Raw genomic sequence first — 19,739 nt, 5'->3', positions numbered from 1 at the left:
CAGCCAGGTTTCACGAGATACCCACCTTCACCTGACCACCCTTCCATCTTCTGAGTTTAAAAAGAGAAGCAATTACAAGGTACCCCCCAGGTAAGGCTTTGCCAGACTCTCCCCCCGACAACAACCCACCAGCACATGGCAAGCCCTGATCCCCAGGGAGGAGGGTCCAACCCTGTGGCACTCCAAGAACTGGTAACAGGCAAGATGCTTAGAGAATGGACTTAAATCAAGATGCTTGGAGAATGGGCTTAAATCAGGCCCCATCCAAATTCCAGGACAAAAGTTCTTCCCATTCCAACCCTCCACTGACTCCTTCTGCCCCCAAGCTGCACATGAAAGGGGGTGTTGGGATCCTGGGCACTCAGGCCAAAGGACTCTGCTCAGCGTTTGGAGAGGACCCTGACCCCAGCAACTCAGGGATAGACACCAATTGCAGCGTGATTTATTGGACAAGACGTGCACTTTTTGACAGGGCCTCAGTAACCACGGTTTCCTTCACTGATCAGTACAGGACCAGGGTAAAGGGGCTTAAAGATAAGAAAGACAAACTCTTCCCATGAACAGATGGGGAAAGAAAGGAGGAAGAAGAGGCGTCTCCTCCCTTCCTCCTTCCCTAGTACTCTGGGCCTCCGTTCACCCTGTGCTGGAGTGGGGCTGACCAGGGGAAGCTGGGGGCAGTGTGTCACAGACAGACGTGAGCTGAGGCTGTGACTATCCACTCAGGGTCAAGATGGCCGAGTGGACTATCAACTCTGTCCCCACTCAGGCCCCCAGATCTGGTCACTGTTCCAGGCCCCCCTCCCCGCCCCACCGTGGGTATGGTTAAAAAATACAAAAGCGGATCCAATGCAGGATGTCATATGCAAACATACACAGGGACCGAGCTTCTGCAGTCTCTCCTGGCCACAGCCTCCACTGACAGGTGTGGCAGAGGGTAGGTGCGCCGAGGTGCTTGGAGAAGGGTCTCTTCTCCATCCAGGTAGGACGGGTGGCTGCTGTCACTAAGCTTGGGGAAGGTGGTTGATGAAGGAGGAGCAGAAACTGGAGGGTAGGACCAGAGCGGGGCTCCTCCCCTCCTCCGGCAGGGGAGGGGGCTGGCCAGTCAGAAGCAGATTGCTGGTACCTACGGGAAGCCAGTCGGGAAGAGGCTGAGGGGCTGGCTCTCATTGGTGGGCAGCGGAGATCGGTAGCCATCAAAGTTTCTTGGTATGCTGCCACTGGTGGAGCCTGAGCTGTTACTCAGAGTCTCGATGCTTCCCTCTCGCTGAAGTTCTGCAAGACACAGGAGAGGGCCAGGCCTGGTTAGAGTTGGGCCTGGGGAGTGGGGGCACCATCTGGGCCAGGCTGCCTGCCTTGAGGCACCATTCTGGGTTCACTTGTGTCCTTCCACAGGCGGATCCCCACCTGCTCCCTGGATGGGCAGGGGGCAGCTCACGTCACAGGAAGGCTCAGCCAGGGGAGGGAAAGCCCCCTGGCTGGCAGACTCCGGTGTGAGAGCACGGTCTCCCTATCGCGGGAAGCCCTTTAGGCCCAAAGCACGGCCACCCTGACAATGTGTGTGGACGACACAGCTCTTCACGGGGCCTGTACCCGCACCTGCACACACTCATGCTCAGCCAGCATGCCCCCAACTCCACAGTGCCTCCTGTCCTGGCACTACAGGGGAGGCAGGTGGGGAGAAGCCAGGACACCAGAGGGCCTGCAGCGCCCTTGCCTGATCTGTCCCCACCTCTCTCCTACCCTGCCTGTGCCTGGAGCTTCTGCCTGGCTTTGCCACTCACTCGTTCACTCATGCTCACCCACACAGTCTGCCTGATGGCCAGGTCTTGGCTCATCTTTGGCACCTCCTGGCAAGTGTTCTGTTTCCCTGGGAGAGGATGCCTGGTTTAAGAGGGGGCTTCTTCAGTGAAGAGAGGGTCCCTGTTTGCCTGAGGTGCCTCCTTTCTCCTTTCCTCTTGGGCCCCAAGTCTCCTGGATGCCCCTCAGCATCAACCTGAAGGGCAGGCAGGGAGTCCTGCCCTCCTCCTCCTCCGCGTCCGTGGCCCTGCACATCCATATTGGCCCTGCATGCCATCTCAGATATGGCAGCTTGACCCATCTCATTCAGCTATGGGCCCCTCAACTGTCCTATCATCTCTGGACCCAAGTCAGGTCCTGGGGTAGGTGGATTGGTAACGGAATTCCCTGCTTGCTGAGTGTAAGGAAGAACCAATGACTTCTTGGCTTTCTGAAGGTGGCCAGTTCCGATTCCCTTTCAGGCTCCCCCGGGGGCTCTGACATGTGGGCACAGACATACTGGGCAGTCTCTGGTGTCTGCCCCAAGCCAAGATATGTAGACCTGCAACCTTCTCCAAGGAACGCCTGCCTGTGACTGAGGGGGTCTGGCCTGCCCAGGAGTGCAGGACCTCAAAGCAGTCATTTGAAAGAGCAAGATGTGCACAAACGTTGCACTCATCTGGTCTGGCTTGAGACCTTGGTCTTCAGCCTGCAACCACTCCCAGGCCTCCTGCCACCACACATGCAGTACAGCTGGCTCTGGTTAGGGAATGAAGGGGTCACGGCCTTCACTCCTGGGCCGGCCAGCACCAGCCAGCCAGGAACGAGCCACTGACCCCCACTCTCTGCAGGCCTGCAGTGGCCACAGAGTGGAGTGGGGAGGAGGCAGGCACCTGGGCCTTGTGGGGGGAAGGGGCCCTTGGGATCCATCAGCCGAGTCTGTGGCCTGGGTCTCGGTGGGACAGTTCACTGGGACACCAGGGCCTCTTGGCAAATTGGGGAAAGTAGGGGGATGGGACTGTGGACAGGGGCCAAGGGCCTGACTATGGTCCCTGACCTCCAAGGGACATTGGCTGCCTGGGAAAGTCAAGAGCTATCTGGATATGGATAGAAAACAAGGCAGGTAGGATCTTTTTTTCCTGCTCCTTCTTCAGTATCACCGTAATTTGGGGTGACAGGCCATCGTGCTATGAGATGGAGAGGGTGGTAAAGCCAAGAGTAGACCCTGGGGATTCTACGTGGAAGCTCCAGATTCCAAGAGCGGCCTCTGTTGCCTTCTTTCCCCACAAGCAAGCCGAGTTGTGGGTGATCTCTGAGGTACCACCGCCCTCATGCGCGGCCGGCCCGGCACTAGGGGGCGCTGACAGCAGGGCCAGGCGGGCGGGAGAAGAGCACTGGCAGGAGCAAGAAAAGCAGGGGCTTCCTTAGGATCGGGCCGCCAGGCCTAAGGAAGAAGGCCCCCGAGGAAGAAGCAGGCAGGGCCACCAGGATGGGGAAGGCTGGCCCCTTTTTACAGCTCAGGGACAGCTTCAACAGCCTTGATGCAAAATGCCTCTATGTCCACACTGCCAAGGAAGCCAGGAAATGGGAGCCCAGGCCCAGGCATGGCACCCTCACCGTCCCCTGGCATAGGCCCCCAGCAAATACCCCAGCAGCTTCGGTGGTCCCACCAATCAGTCTTCATGGACGCACTCCAGCCCATCACACCACAGTTCAGGGAAAGCCGCCCAGGGGCTTACAAGATGAATGTGCTGTTCTTGGGGGCCAGGGACTGCCCGAGTGCCTTGTTCGAACTTTCCCTTTGTCAGTTAGGCCTGGGTAAGATGGATGGGGGCAGCGTTCCTCCCTCGCCCCTGCATCCCAGGGTAACCAAGGCTCTGCTGAACTTCTCCCTCCTCTGCCTCTGCCCTGGCTAAGCCTGCACTGTGTGCCTCGGTCTCCTGACTCCAGGTCACCCGCCCTGTGCCAAAGCCAGAGTGGGCTGTCTACAGCACGGCCCTCATCTTGCTTTTCCTCTGCGTAAAAGCCTTCAACCACTCCTAACAGTTCCCAGGGCAAGCTCTGAACTCCCCAGCACTATGAAATGGCCTTCCCATGACCTGCTGCCAACCCCTCACTAGTGGTACCCGTTATTATGTCTGAGACATGAAAGTGATGAAGCTGTGCGGTGTTTGGACCCATCCAGGTGGTTCTAGGCCTCTGGGCCTGTGCTCATGTAAATTGCTCTAAAAAGCCCTACACTGGCTCCCTGGGCCCCACAGCACCTACTCATCTTCCAAAGCTTAGCACGAGTATCCACTCCTCTGTGAGCCCGTCCTGCCACCCCACAGAGCCTGCCAGACCCCACCCTGCGCTATGCTGACTCCTAGCCCAGGCCCCCTCGCCCTCCCATGTGTCTCCTCATCTAGAGGAGACCCCCTCAGGGGGGTTCTGTGCCTTATCTCTGTATCCCTAGTGGCCTGGAAAATCATGGGTGCCCTAAACATTTCTAGCATGAATGAATGAATGAATGAATGAATGAATGAATGAATGAATAAAAGATGTGGTAAGGGGAGGTGGGGGCCCATTCTTCAACACAGACTAACAGTGAAAGAAACGGTGGCTTGCTGGCCCCAGGGCAGCTTTGTGGGCGATTTTCTCCATGCCTCCTCTCAGACCCCTTCTGTTCCTCCCCCTGCAGGCAGGGGTGTGTGTGGGAAGTGGAGGGGAGGAAGGCTGCTCAGATTCCCCACTCCAAGTCATCCCGGCCGCCCAGCCCTAGGAGCAAGCGGCAAACGGAAATGTGTGGCCTTACCTTCCTCCATCCCGAACGCATGCTTTGTTACTGTTGGGTTGCTCACGGACGCTGGGCTGTTGGCATTGTTTTTTTTTTCCTTTTTTTTTCCCTTTTGAAAAGAAAAGCATTGAGGAATCTTTTTGGAAAAGATATGGACAACGATTGAGAAGTACACTGATCTCTGCAAGCAGGTGGAGAGGTGTCAGGAGGTGCGGGGGCACACCGTGAGGAGGGGAGCTTGCAGTCAAGGAGGACAGTGACATGCATGTGTAGGGGCTGGGGACCAGTCGGTCTTGGAGGTCGCAGAGATGGATCTGCTGTGACAGAGGGGGCCAAGACTCCGTTCAGTGTGGGGGAGGGGGAGAGGAGTCACAGGTTCAGCATGAGGAACAGTTTTAGGAAGTGGGAGGGTGGGGACCTACGGCCCATGCAGTGCCAGATGGGGTCCCATGCGGGTGGGTTGCCGGAAGAGGACAGGGAGACAGACTGCAGTTTTTAGGGGTGCCCTTGGACCTTCTGACTCAGTGGCCCAACTCCTGGCTGCTGCCCTCCTCCCCCACTCCCAAGACCCCCAGGTCTGGGCAGCTGTCCTGTGGCTGAGGTGGACCTGTGGGGGAAGTCCATGAGGAACTTGCCAGGGCCTGGAAGGGAGTGCTGGGGGCTCTGTGGCAGGAAATAAGGAAAGTGTCCCCAGCCGCCTCCCCACTTAGAGGTGTGGAGATTCTGGTCAGTGGGAAAAGCTCTAAAAGAGCTTGTTCTCCAGGCCCCGAAGTAGGGCAGGAGAGGAGGAGTGGCTCTCAGGCAAGCAGCTAGACCCAGTCACCTCATTGTGACCTTGCATTCTCCAGGGATGTGGTTTCCCTGGGCGGTGGGAGCTATATACCCACGCTGCAGAGAGCAAAACCAAGGAAGAGGAAGCAGCCACTAGCCCTGGTTCTTCACCCCCTTCCCCCATCCCCCAAGAAAGAACGGGTGCTGGTGTGGGCCACAGGGTGCTGGCAGCTCCGGCATCACTAAGACCAGCCCCCATGCCCATGCTGGAGAGCCATTCCTGTTGGCTCATATTGGAAATGGGCCTGTTACCCGCAGCTGCCCCTCTATGCCTTGGGCCAGGATAGACAGGCCCCAGGGGTAGGGGGATGATGAATGAGTAGCACCTGAAGGAAAGGTGCCTCTGCTCTCGTGAAACAAGTGAAGGATGAGACAGCTCGATCCTTGGCACTACTGTTCTCAGGGTGAAAAAAAAAAAAAAGCAAGCTGGATCCACATGCTGCCTCACTCCATATGGAGCCCGTCCAAACTCAGAGGTGTCAGAGGGGGCGGAGAGAGGGGGCTGGCCTTTTTAGAGAGAAGCAACCCTGGTCACCTGGGAGCGTGTGCCCAGGGAGATGGCGTGGGGTGGGGTCGCTCTCTGTCTGTGAGGAGGCAAGGGCACAGCTGCCCACACCTCACCCTACTGCTGAGCTGGGTCATGCAGCATGGCCCCTGCCCCCCCGCCCACAGTGCAGTGTTGTGGTCCCTTTGCCAGGCTGTGAGTTGATGGGCAGCAGACTCCCCGGGAGGGGTGAAATGCGGAGGGCACAGGGCCTGTGTGAGACGCAGGGAAAGCTGGAGAGGCCAAACCTGGGTGCTCAGCAGCAGGTTGGAGGTGAAGTCAGGCAGGGTGCAGTGGCTCACGCCTGTAATCCCACACTTTGGGAAGCCAAGGCAAGGGGATCACTTGAAGCCAAGAGTTCAAGATCATCTTGGGCAACACAGCAAAACCGTGTCCAAAAATTAAAAGATTAGCCAGGTGTGGTAGCATTGCCTGTAGTCCCAGCTACTCGGGAGGCAGGAAGATCCCTTGAGCCCAGGTGCTCCAGGCTGCAGTGGGCTATGGTTGTGCCACTACACTCCAGCCTAGCATCTCAAAAACCAAAACAAAACAAAAGAGTGAGGAAGTCCTGCTTCGGGCTTGGTGTCCTCTGGGTCTCCTCCAAGCTGGATGTCTGGCCAATCAAAGGCCCTGAGAAAAGCTCCTCTGGCTTCTGGAAGCAGGGGCACTGAGCCCTAGTCCAGGGACCTGAGTGGGGCCAGGGAGGGCAGTACTCTGTATGTGTTTAGGAAGAGGCTGCCTGGGGCCCCTGGTTCAGCCTTTGGGCAGCTCTGGCACTTCTGCCACCACAAAAGGAGCAGCGTCCACGGCTCTGTACATGAGCATTGATGCTGCCCACTGAAGGGACTGGCAGAGCACTGTGACTGAGCCCTGGCTGCATTTCTCCACCCACGCTGCCTGGTGGGAGTAGGATGAGACCTTAGGGTCCAGTCTGACCCTGCACCCACAGCTCTGCCTGCTTCCAGCAGTGAGCGGGAGGATGAGGATGTCTCCCCCAGCCAGTCCATCCCCCCAACTCGGAGAACCTGAGAAGGCAGAGGGGCAGTGTCTGCCCAGCTTGGTGGAGGCGTCTAGGGAAGTGGTTAAGAGCACAGCCCCCGGCCACCTGCTACCTGGGAGACTTTGGGAAAGCTACTCGAATCGTTGTGCCTCAGGTTCCCGAACATGAGGTTAACAATGTCTGTGTCATGGCCTGGTTCTAAGAATGAAATTAAATAATGCATGTAGAGTGCATCACAAAGTGCTTAACGCTTCCAGTCAGCAAATGTGAGTTACTATTATTGCTGCAATCGGATTAGTCATTGTGATGATCCACAGGACTACAGGGTCCCTCTCCAGCCTCCCTCCCCAGCAGGTGTCTCTGCCATCCAGGCCCTCATCAGCTTGGCTTCCACTGGAGTTTGGGAAGGATTCCTTCTTTTTAATCAAGAAATGGCCCAGGGAGGAAGATGGCAGATATGTGTTTACAGCTTTTCATTTCCCTCCTCGTCTCTTTGCAAATACCCTCTTCCAAGATGGAAAATAAATTTCCAACCCTGTTGACATGCATCGATTTTTCCCTTCTGCATCCACCTCTCAGCTCTCCCACATCAGCAGGGACTGTGATTAAGACCCTTGCTGGGGCTGGGCTTGCTGGTGGCCCAGGGGAGTGATGGCTTCGCGGCACACAGCAGCCAGCCGAGCTGCCCGCGCTTGCCCAGTGCCTGGCTTTGAGGAGGTTTGCAACCAACAGCTTCAGTCCCCTTCTGCCTGGGGGTTCCTGAATGGGGAGTGAGGTACATAGTTGGGGAGGTCCTCTCATTAGGAGGTCAGGCATTTTCTGCATTTTCCCTTGATGGGACATGTGAAGAGGAGACCAGCGGGTCAGGTGACTGCTCTAAGTTCAGTAAATGGACCACATGGGGTCTGCCCCAAGGGATCAACTTGGTCAGCAAGGGGCCTGCACACAGGGCCCTTATGTCCTGCAAACAGGACCGGCTATGCAAAATGGGGCTTGGAGAGAGAGAGGCTGAGTGGAGGGAAGACTTGAGCAACTTGTGTGGGGCTGAGCAGGGCTGGCAGCTTCCTGGTGCTGGCGCTGGCACCTGGAGAGGTGGTGGCCCAGGCAGACATGGCTCGGGGGGGGGCTGCTTGTCTTACACCAGTCCTGTGCCTGAAAACAACTGCTGTCTCTTCCAGAGGGTGGCTGAGGAGGCGGGGACCTGCTCTGTGAGACAGAGACGGAGTTGGCTGAGATTGGCTCTAAACCCCTGACAGCCTTGTCAGAGACCACACTCTGGGATGGAGCCAGCCGCAGCCCCCAGGGCACTTTTTAGGAGGTGAAAAGTGCAGCAGTTAAAGGCAGCCCTGCTTCCCACTGCACTCAGTATACCCACCTCCCAGGCTTCCTGGCTCCCCGGCGCTTTCCCTCTTCCCCACCACCCGCCCCGCCAGGCTTCACCCACCAGTGTGGGGCTCCCCTCCCCACCAGGTTCCTCCCTAAGGCTTCAGGGCTCACAGGCTGCCAGGCTGCCATGCCCACAGACCAGGAGTCCTCTTTGCCCACCAGCAGTGAGCGCTTGGGAGGATGGGGGGCTGGGCTAGCAGGGACTGAGAAGGGAGTCCCCTTTCTCCTCTGGCAGGGGTTTCTGTTCCCTTCCCAGGCATGCTGGAGGAAGGAAGGAGGGCAGCTTCTGGAAGCTGAGGATGAAAAGACTCCTCTGCTTCTGCTAACAGGAACCCTGGCTTGGGCTGCAGGCACCAGGGAGCCGGTGAGAAGCAGGGCTCACTCTGGCCTGCTGTTATCTCGGGGGCTTCATACCTAAGTTTGAGCACAGACCCCTGGCCCAGGCACCTCATGCACTGGTGCCTTCCCCACAACACAGCCTGGGCTCCTGAGAGCTCCTGCCTGAGTGCTGGGGCCTGGGGGCAGGCATGGCCTCCTTCCTGGCTGGAGTCTCTTGCCACACACAGGCTCCCAGGAACATGCTTTCTCTCCTCCTTGCCCAGCTTTTGTTTCTGACCCCACAGGTAGTGAGATCCAGAATGCTGTCACAGAATGAAACAGGACCGCATAGCGTATCCTGCGTCCAGCCCTCACCAGCTCCAAACACTGAAGGGAAATCTCTGGTGCTTTTGACTCAGGATGCCTGGAACTGCTGCCCTTGGCCACTGGGGCCAGGCACAGGTGCTTTAAAGCCTCAGCAGGGTTTGCTGGGAGACCTGAGGATGAGAGACCTCAGATGCCGCCAGACGTCCATTGCCCCAGAAGGTGAAAGTCATGACCAACACCTAGCTAGGGTGAGGGCTGAGGACACTGCAAGTCAGGTAGGCAGTGGGCCCTCTCTGTGCCTGAGCTTCCACCCGAGCAACGAGGGAGGGCACGGGCATGTCACCTTCCCCCAGCCATTCCCCTTCCCTCTAGGACCCACAGAGTAAAGCTTCTCAGGCCCCCGGAAGCCCCGTTCATGAGAGCAAGCCATTGCGGCCTTAACGCCATGAGCGGGGCTGAGAGATAGGTTAGAGCCCCAGACACCTGCGGGTGCCAGCAGGGACAGGGGCAGAAGCTGGGAGAGATGTGTATTGCAATGCTGGGGAAGGGAGAATGAAGATGGGAAAGGTTGGGGAGGAGAGAGCCCAGAGGACTTGGGAGGGGCCTGTCCCTTACTGCAGCCACGCCTCTCCTGCATAGCTGATGGTGCCTGTGTGTGTCGTGGGGAGGGCACTGGAGTTCCAGGCAGAGCTTCCAGCCCAGCGCGGGTTCTCCTCTGCAGCCTTTGAACGACTAAAGAGTGCTGGCCTGGTGGGGACTGGGGCTATTTCCCCCAAGAAGGCTGCCACACTTCACTCCCAGGAAAGCCACCTTACCCACACCTCCCCAAGTCTTGGCTTCAAAGGAGAAGATCACCCACCCAGACCACCTCGACTGCACCCCACATCCAGGGACCCTCTCAGTGCCCACTACGTTAGCGAAACCTGAAACCCTGACCAAGGCAGAGTACACGCGGTCACCACATGCTATATGAGGGGACAGAAAAGGCTGCGCTGACCCAGCTCCTATGTCCCTAGTTTGGATGTGTCTGAGGACTGGCCGGAGCCATGCCGAGGATCGGCCAGATGTGGGAGAAACCTTGCCCTGCTGCTCCCTGTGGACGGCCTGGGGAGGAGGACTGTGCTAAGAGACTGAGACTTCGCTCTGGCCTCAGTTCTGTCACAGATGTGCCAAATGACCTGAGTGAGTCACTTCACTTCTCATCTGCATCAGCATCTGTGGCACAGGAGGGGAGGGTCTGCTCTAGTGACCTCACTGGGCGTGTATGGCTCTAATGAGAAAAGCATGTGGGGGGCTTTAAGAAGCAGAACCTGCACTGGACACGCACGTGAGACCTCTGGGTAAAAAAATAAGCTTTGCTGCCTCTGCTGTCTCTAGCAGGCGGAGGGCCCCCCAGGAGGGGGGTTGAGATATCCCTCCTAGCTCCAGCTCCTCGGTGCCAACCTGGGGGCAGAGCCTTGGCCAATGCCATTTAGGGTGGACTCAGTGCTGAGGGGCATGGCAGGAGGGCTTGGGATGGAGAACGCCCATCCAGGTGCTGCCATGCCACCGCTCTGTGTGGATGCCAATGAGGGGCCTGGAGGAGTCTCAGGCACCGGCACACAGGCCTGCTCTGCCCGGCTATGAAGAGGGGACAGGGCTTGGAGACTGGTCCTTGGCACTAGGTGCTGGCAGCTGGCCTTGACCTGTCTGTGTCCTGAAGTCCAGCCCTGAAGCTTGGAAGACCCACCCTAGTTCCTGGGAAGGGGTCTCCCCGAGCTACCCTCCAGCGTGACGAGATAGCACTGAGCCCTGCAGACCACAGGACAGTGGCTGTCCTTTGAGAGCTGCTGGCCAGCAGGCCAGAGCCACATCTGCTTCTCATTCCAATGTCCAAATGTAATTAAATTCCCTACGACGCAGCGGAAGAGTTTGGTAAGATGTGGCTTTCCCCTTTTCCATCAAGGTTAAGAAATCAGTCTCTCATTCCACAGGCAGACGGGCGTTCCTCCCTGCCACTGGTCCATCCTGTTCTGCAAAGGCGAAGGCCTGTGCCCTTATCTGTTTTCTAGAGCTTATGGGGCTGGGGCCAGCATGGGATACACGGATCTCCCCCACCCCCGTGTTCCATTTACCCACCTGAGAGGATTAACAGCTGAGGTCAAAGCTGCGGGCTTGCAGCCGAGCAAGACAGTGTGCTGGGGGTTCATCGGGGGTGGGGGTGGGGAATTAGTGCCCTGACTCCTTCTGAAAGGGTCTCCGGACCCCGAGGAGAAAGCACTGTGCCCAGGCTCACTCAGTGACACACCAGTGTCCTTCCACTGCTGGGATGTGGTGCTGTCATAATACCCTGCTGAGGGGACCCCTGCTTGCTTCATAGCTCCTCACAGCAGGAGGTGCTTGAGGGTTACGATTCTGGAGTCTTTGGGACAAGGAGCTCTCGGTACCTGGGCCTGGTCCTACAGCCCAGGACAGGGTGAGGCCCTTCCCCCCCCTTACTTCTCACCTTGAGGCCCTGGGCCTGCTGCAAGGAGGCGCCCCTCTCCCTGCCCCCTCCCTGTACACGAAGGAGGAGAGGTATGAGAGATGGTGGAAGAATCCATCTAATAGACAAGGCCCTGAGTGGTGCCTGGCCCTCTCCAGGAATCTCCAGGACGTCCACGTCTCACAGGACTGTTTGCCACTTCCGGCCTGGAAGGGCTCTGGACAGCTGCAGGGACAGCAGGGTCCAAGGTGCAGTCCTCTGTGAGAGGGGGTGTCCTGTTTCAGGCTTCAGTGCCTCTGCCCCTCGGCCTCCTGCCCAGAACTTCCCCATATCCAAATCCAGGCAGAATGGTCCCTAGAGGGCTGCTTTTCCCCACTTCCCTTCCCACTAGAGGATCTTCTGTTCATGGCACTTATGACTTTCATGGTAATGGTTTCATTCTCCTTCCCCTATGCCAATTTTTCTAATCATTGTGGTACGGGCTTTTTGAGAGTTCCTTCTTTCCTTCCTTCCTTCCTCCCTCCCTCCCTCCTTTTTTTTTTTTTTTTTTTGAGACAGGGTCTTACTCTTTCACACAGGCTGGAGTGCAGTGTTGCGATCTCAGCTTACTGCAACCTCCACCTTCTGGGTTCAAACAATTCTCCTGGCCGGGCACGGTGGCTCAGGCCTGTAATCTCAACACTTTGGGAGGCTGAGGCAGGTGTATCACCTGAGGTCAGGAGTTCGAGACCAGGCTGACCAACGTGGTAAAACCCCCGTCTCTACAAAAAATGCAAAAAATTAGCCGGGCGTGGTGGTGGGTGACTGTAATCTCAGCTACTGGGGAGGCTGAGGCAGGAGAATCCCTTGAACCTGGGAGGCGGACGTTGCGGTGAGCTGAGGTTGCGCCGTTGCACTCCAACCTGGCAACAAGAGTGAAACTCTGTCTCCAAAAAAAAAAAAAAAAAAAAAGCCAAAAAACAAAAGCTGATTCTCCTGCCTCAGCCTCCTGAGTAGCTGGGATTACAGGTGCGTGCCACCACGTCTGGCTAATTTTTGTATTTTTAGTAGAGATGGGGTTTCACCATGTTGGCCAGGCTGGTCTCAAACTCCTGACCTAGGTGATCCACCCTCCTCAGCCTCCCAAAGTCCTGAGATTACAAGAGTGAGCCACTGTGCCCGGCACTAGGCTTTATGAGAGTTTCTTAATAAGTGGGAGTATTTTTCACTTTGAAACAAGCTGTCCTGAAAGTTAATGACTTACTGGGGCTGTGGCTGCTACCCAGAGACCAATGGGGGTTGGGGAGAGGATGACTAGGCTGGGGGTAGGAGAGAATTTTCTAGATGAATAATGCTGTGCTGAGGTTGAGGTCCCTTTAAGACTCCTGGCCAGCTCCCGTGTTGGAGTCCCACATGTTGCTCACAGCAACCCTACCAGAGAACCAGAACCATGTACAGGCACACATGGCATCTGCGTGCCGAAGAATGCTGGCCCTGGGCACAGGCGCACACACACAGGTTGGTGTGAACCAACCAATCCCAATGTCACTGACCTGGCTCTAAAGAGGAAGAGCTTTTTAGGTTTGTTTCCAAATGGTAAACCTGAGTTTAGTAATAGATTTAACTTCTTGGTGGCATTTAGCGTCTGGTAGCCTTGACATCAGTGAACCAGGTTTGAAGTTAACTAATCCAGTTCTTGATCTAGTGTTCTAGGCCAAGCCTAGCTAAAGGAATGGTGTTGGGGCATGGCCTCTGTTGCCCTCTTTGGGGTCCCAGCCTGTGTCTCAAGCCCACACGCCGTGGCTGGGAAAGGATCACGGTCTCAGCTAATTGTGGTGGTGCCGCCGCCCGTCCAGATGGAAAAGGCCGGGCTGATGCCGGTCTGCCTTTGTGCTGTGCTCGCAGACTGGCTGCTGGTGCCGGGGCTCTATTCATTATTCAATTCAGCTGGCTCAGGCGAGCCTTTCCATTTGCTCCTCCAGGAGGAATAACAAATCTAGAAATGCAATTCCACTTTGGTGTATTAAGATATTGATTTGCCTGTCGGGTGGAAGTGCATTTGTTCTGTCAGCCCTCCCGTGGGTAGGAAGGGGTTAACCAAATGTTTATCACAAGGCTGGCTTCAGAGTTGAAAGTAATGTGATCAGTAATGAATTTTGTGTTACATTAGGTTGTATAAATGGACAGACAAGCGCAGACAACAAGTGGCCAGGAGTCGGGGCTAATCTAATGATGTAAAAATAGAGACAGCACCAATTATACTAGGGGCCAGCTCCAGGCTCCTGCAGGGACTGCAAATGAATAGGTACAAATCAAATTACTCACTAATAGACGCACTACAAGAGGGGCAGTCAATGGTAAATGCATTAGAGCCTAGTGACCTCTCTGCTCTGCACAGCAGAGTCCGAAAATTTGACTTCCATCTTCAAAGTGGGGGGCAGGGAGTAGCGTTCTCAAAGAAACTCTTGTTGGGTGAAGGATGACAGCCGCTCCCCATCCCAAACCAGTCCCCTGCCAGAAGGGATCTCCCATCTGAGTTGACCCCTGCCCTCCCTAGAGTGCTCCTGGGCCTGGGCACGAGGGCTTAGGGAGAGCACCCTCTTGAGGAACAAAAGAAGCAATGGGATAACCCCTTCCACGTAGGCAAAGATAGGATGTTACATACCAAAACACTTCACAGCCACGTGTCTCTCGGGGGGGAAGGTTTTTACTGCTACATCAAGGGCTGTGTCTGTATTGAAAATAAAATATTCCTTTAAAGAGGATCACAAACTGGACCTTTAAGAGAGCAGGAAGAGGTGAGATCAAAGTGAGTCGATACCCAAATCTGGTTTGACCACTGAGAGCTTCGTGGGGGTGTTCCTGGTCTGTTCCCAGACACAGCACATCTAGGGTTTTACAGATTTGTCACTAGCCTAAACTGGTATCATCCTTCCTTCTCTCCCTCCTCCCCAGTCCAGCTGCCTGAGTTCCTACACTCCTGCCTGCCGCACAGGGCTGAGGTAGGGAAGGATGTAGAGACAAAGCCGGCATCTTGGGTAACCACTCAGATTTTCTTTCTCCTCTCAGCTTCTGTGGATTTGGAAACCAGGTCTGAACTTCAAAGCTGCATGGCAGTGTGTGATTGGGCTGCTTAGGGAAAGGTCACAAAGACCAGCTCAAGGGCGCTAACTGCATGCTCCTATTCAGCTCTCAGTGGTCGGGGATGGATAATGCACAAAACCAAGAAACTCCAGGCTTTCCAAGGACCCAGCCCAGGCTCATACTCCTCCAGCCCACCCCTTGGGTCAGCACCAAACCGTCACACACAACCGCGTGGAGATGGCATGCTGGCCCTGGCCAACGGGAGCCAGGAGATGATGGGAACATTCCAGGAAAACGAACACAGTGGGCACGGAATGGAAAAGTCATCCTGAACAAATGACACGACCGGATGGTGCTTCTCCCAAAACTCAATGAAGGGTGCAGAGGGGTGGAACTGCAAGCTAGCGGGCTATACCCCATAAAAAAATATGTGGGTAACGGGGGAGGGCTGCGAAGCCTGCTGCTGGGGGATTTTGCCAGCAAATTTAAAAATGTCTTATGCAGTGGGCTGGCAGGTCCCTGGGGGCGGGGTGGGGTGGAAGGAGGAGTGGGCAGGAAGAAATAAGTAGAAGGCCGAGGCTAGGAAGCTGTTTCCGGGATGGGTGCTCCAAAATGCCTTCTTCTGCTAGGGAACTTCACTTCTCTGTTAAGTTCAATCAGATTGGCTTGGCTTGGCTTTCTTACTACAGTGCTCAGTGGCTTCTAGGAGCCAAGACTCTGGATTCCTAAAGGGTCAGAGGGTCATAGCCAACTTTCATTTTCTGTGAGCAAGTGTGTCTCCTTCTCTTAGCAGCCACCACATCCAGGGGGTGGCCTCCACATCTCGGGCCATGTTTCGAGAAGGCAGAGGGCAGAGGCAGGGGCCGAAGGGAAAGGTGGGAATTTAACCATCCATGACCACGTTCAACTTTGTTCAGAATCTCACACCTCACAGAAAGGTCAGTGGTTAAAAGTCAATACTGTGGCAGAGGAGGAGGAACAGGGAGAAATCCTCCCTTTTGTTAACCATTTACCTCTGTTAATGCTTCCAGAGGAGAGCCCATGCTCTGGGGGTCCAACAGCCCTCCCCCAGCCCCTCAGTCCAAGCCTGTGCCTTTCCACAGTAATTCCTGCTTTCATGTTGGGGCAGCACCTGGAGAGGGGACTCTGAAGGGTCACAGAGGTCACACTGGCACTTCCTCCTTGTTGACAGGAATCACTGTGCCTTGGTGAAAGAGTTGAAAGGTGACTTTAGACAGCTAAGAAATATGCAGAGGACAGTCTCAGCCCAAACTCCCATTACAGCTCTGCCCCTGGTGGGGCCTCCAGTAGCCTTAGTGACAAAGGTGGGGTGGGGAAAATGATCAACCCAGAATCAGATTTGAGACCTGGCCGGAAACTAACAAGTGTGACTTTTAATCAATAATGATTCCCATTGCTTTGACTGGCTTTCATTTACCTCTCAGGGGCCACAGAAACCCATCCAGTCACTCAACAAACATTAACTGAGGCTCAGCCTGGCTCTCCTTCCAGTGCTGGTTGCTGGGCAGGGAGAAGGCTGGTGGTTGGGGATAACAAAGATGATTCAGACTCGGTTCAAAGAACCAGTAGTGGGCCAAGACACTCGTGGGAGTATGGGTGAGGGAGGGTCTGAAGGGACCACCAGGGCTGGACCTTTTCCAATGGCAGAACAAAGGGAACTGGTGAGCAAGTTAATGGAAAAGGCAGCATACACTCTTTGCCCAGGTCCAAGTATCCAGCGAGTAGGTGGTGCAGAAATTCAGAGACAGAGAGAGTTGCACACATTTGGCTTCACGGTCAGGGAAAGCAACACAGAGGAGGTGAGATTTGAGCTTGGCCTAAGATGACGACTGGGCAGGATGGGAGGGTAGCGGTCTCCTGAGGGTTGACTAACATGCACCAGGGCCAGGGGAACAGGGTGCGTGCTGGGGATGCTGGGATCCTATGTTTGCATGAAGGTGGAGGAGGTGAAATATGCAGAGGTTGCTGCAGAAGGGGAGGTGGGAGATCAGGCTGGAGGGGAAGGTGGGGAAGGCCTGTAAGAGACCAGAAACATGATGGCAAGGAGCCTGGGTGGTAATGTGCAGGCCTGGGCACTTTCTGAGCAGGGAAGTGAGACAGCAGTCAAGGCAGGGCCTGCCAGTGACAGTCCCCTTCCTCTGCTGGATCCTTGCTTATTCTGAATAAAAGGTGAGAATAACTGATAAAACTCCAACTCTTCAGACCAGGTGAGACCAGCAGGATCTTAATAACTGGAACCTCTTCCCAGATATCTTATTTTATTTATTTATTTCTTTCTTTCTTTCTTTCTTTATTTATTTATTTATTTTGAGATGGAGTCTCGCTCTGTCGCCCAGGCTGGAGTGCAGTGGCGCGATCTCGGCTCACTGCAAGCTCCGCCTCCCGGGTTCACGCCCTTCTCCTGCCTCAGCCTCCCGAGTAGCTGGGACTACAGGCGCCCGCCACCGCACCCGGCTAATTTTTTGTATTTTTAGTAGAGACGGGGTTTCACCGTGGTCTCGATCTCCTGACCTTGTGATCCGCCTGCCTTGGCCTCCCAAAGTGCTGGGATTACAGGCGTGAGCCACCGCGCCCGGCTAGGTATCTTATTTTAATCCCACATCTTTTAGTTGTAATGTCACTTCAAATCTTTCATTTCTCCCTTTGTAAACTGGAGAGGGGAAGGTCTACCTGGCAGTGCTCTGACAATTAGAGGACATTTATGTGGCAGGCAGAGTCTGAGGTGTACAAGTCCCATGGGAGGTGTGGCCACTGCTACCGTGGAGAGGAGTAAATGAGAGAGACCGAGTGCTCCTTACAGCAGCCAGGACATCAGAGTTACAGGGGGCCAACAATTACTACATTTACTAGCTCCTCCTCCCGACACTGTGTCACAGAGGAAGAAACTGGCCCAGAGAGGGAAAGGCACTTGCCCAGGGTCACAGGCTTCCCCCATTTCTTGATGAGGGCTTCAAATCCCAACAAAAAGGGGGAAACAAACCCCACCCCCCGCCGCCCACACACACATTCTTCCCAATAGTAGGAGCTTGGTGCTGGGAACTGAAAGGACTCTCAGATTTGGCCTCTTCTGCCAGTGGAAAATAGCTAGGAATAGGCAATCCGACACTGAATCGAGACACAAATAGCAACACCAACACCGCCACCCCTGCTGAGGCCACCGGCTATCCCACAGTCTCGCTGGTGCAGCTGCTCCCTCTTGTTCCAAGCAGGGACACCTGTGACCTGCTGCTGGGACTGGTCCCTCTATTTGGTGGCCCTGTGCCTCTGGGAACACTTTCTTTTCCCACCCTCAACAATCAGGGCATTAGGCACTGGGGAGTTCTAGCTTTGCCTCTGCATCCTAGAAAGACCATGCCCTGTGGGCAGGGGTGCACTCCTGACTTCCACTTGGTCCAGCTCAGCTAGGGAGGCCCAGTGGGAAGCTGGGGGTAGAAGTCAGAGAGAAACAGACCCACTGTTCAGTATGGTGGCCTCCTCTGGGGCTTTCATCTCTTTGAGGATAGGAAACATGTCTCTGATTTTTCTCCAGCCTATTGGGGAAGAAACTGGCAGATACCCACAGAGCCTGTCTGCCCCGCCCACAGAAAGAACACATTGGGCCACTGATGAGGTCATTAAGAGAAGACACTGAGAGAACTTCTGTAGATGCTATAGAAGGAGGAAAACTCCGGGGCCCAATTAGATAAGGCAGAGGAAAGGCCCTAGGTCCCGGCTAAGTTGCTTGGGTGACAGCATTTGCTGAGGAACTTGGCGTTGCAGAGAGAGGGGAAATTTTAGGAGCAGTGGGCAATCAGGGATATTACCCAGAGAAGCCTAGAGACTTTGGCAAGAGAGCCAGACAAAGCCAGAAGCTATGGCTTGCACCGATGAATCACCCTTGCCTGTCTTGAGAAGGGGACCCAGGAAGTTGGAGAGGTAAGGCTCGGAGGAAAAAATTAAAGACGAACACTGGGTCTCATGGGCGGCCTCACTGGGGATCCTGGAGAGGAGAGCAATTCGGACTTTCAGGAGGCCGAAAGACTGTAACCCTTCCTGGGTATCGGGTAAATACCAATTTACCTGATAGAGTGGCTGTAGGAAAATACCTGATAGAGCGGCTGTAGGAAAAGGAGAGAAGATGCTATGGAAAGATCAAAGCAGCTTGGTGGTTGTGTGTGGTAGGGAAGCAGGGAATGTGACCTATGGGGCTATGAGCCACGCTAGCCCTGTGAAGGTAGCATCTTCAGCTCACACGACCTCCGGGTTTGCTTAGGACAGGAACAGGGTGGCTAACCCAGGACCCATAAAGGAGGCTCACCTTTCACTGAGAATCAGAGAATCTCAAGTTTGGGAAAGGGACTTGGGAGGCCCGCACAACACATGTAAGTGTCACTTCTCCAGCTTCCTGGGGCAACATTGTCAGTTCCTATTTCCATGGCCTTGCAATGAGTTGGGTCAGTAGGGTGCATCCATCTACCCCAAGGGCTGGACTGCGTAAAGTTCTCTCTAAATTGCAGATTTAAAAAATATGTGGGATGCAGAACATTCTAACCAACACTACGTCTTCTGAAATGTCTGCCAAGTCCAATGTGGTCAACTACTTTCTATAGCGAACACTGATAAATCAATGATCTGCTTTTAAAATGAGACTGACCAGAGAGTAGGGATGGCTAAAAGACAAGAAAACTGGCCTAGTGCAGTGGCTCACACATGTAATCCCAGAACTTTGGGAGGCAGAGGTGGGTGGATCACCTGAGGTCAGGAGTTTGAGATCAGCCTGGCCAACATGGTGAAACCCCGTCTCTACTAAAAATACAAAAATTAGCTGGGCGTGGTGGCGCATGCCTGTAATCCATGCTACCCAGGAGGCTGAGGCAGGAGAATCACTGGAACCTGGGAGGTGGAGGCTGCAGTGGGCCGAGATTGTGCCATTGCCCTCTAGTCTGGGTGACAGAGTGAGACTTGGTCTCAAAAAAAAAAAAAGAAAAGAAAAAAGAAAAAAGATAATTCATGGCACTGGTGCCTGCAATTACTGTCATCTGATCATGTGGCACCCTGGGATGGGATGGGTCTAATATGACACCTACTAGAAATGTAGCCTTAGAATGAAAAAGTCCCCGGCCCTCCGTACTGACGCAGGCAGAAGTTCCAAGGTCCTATGGAAGAGCTGATTCTAGAGGCAGGAAAGGGGTCCAATATACTGAGTTATTTGGATTAGTTATTTGGTACATATCTGATCGACTCCAGTAAAAAT

General features: G+C 54.9%; 1 protein-coding gene across 5 annotated transcripts in view; it reads right to left on the bottom strand.

Moving 5' to 3' along the window:
• Positions 1 to 420: 420 nt before the first annotated feature.
• Positions 421 to 19,739, bottom strand: part of BCAS3 (BCAS3 microtubule associated cell migration factor) — a 710,433-nt gene continuing 691,114 nt past the window's right edge. For 2 of the 5 annotated variants that reach the window (XM_008011214.3, XM_008011216.3), the window contains one exon: positions 421 to 1,272. In XM_008011214.3, the coding sequence (XP_008009405.2) occupies positions 1,124 to 1,272 (149 nt within the window). In that variant the 3' untranslated portion in view covers positions 421 to 1,123. Of the gene's footprint in view, positions 1,273 to 4,570; positions 4,662 to 14,066; positions 14,133 to 19,739 lie in introns of all 5 variants that reach the window. The other 3 variants (XM_037993643.2, XM_008011209.3, XM_037993644.2) reach the window with 3 other exon arrangements.

Source organism: Chlorocebus sabaeus, chromosome 16 (genome assembly GCF_047675955.1).
Source record: "Chlorocebus sabaeus isolate Y175 chromosome 16, mChlSab1.0.hap1, whole genome shotgun sequence".
In the NCBI taxonomy this organism is placed as follows: Eukaryota; Metazoa; Chordata; class Mammalia; order Primates; family Cercopithecidae; genus Chlorocebus; species Chlorocebus sabaeus.
The sequence above is the reverse complement of the archived record's forward strand: the minus strand, read 5'-3'. Positions and strand labels throughout refer to the sequence as shown.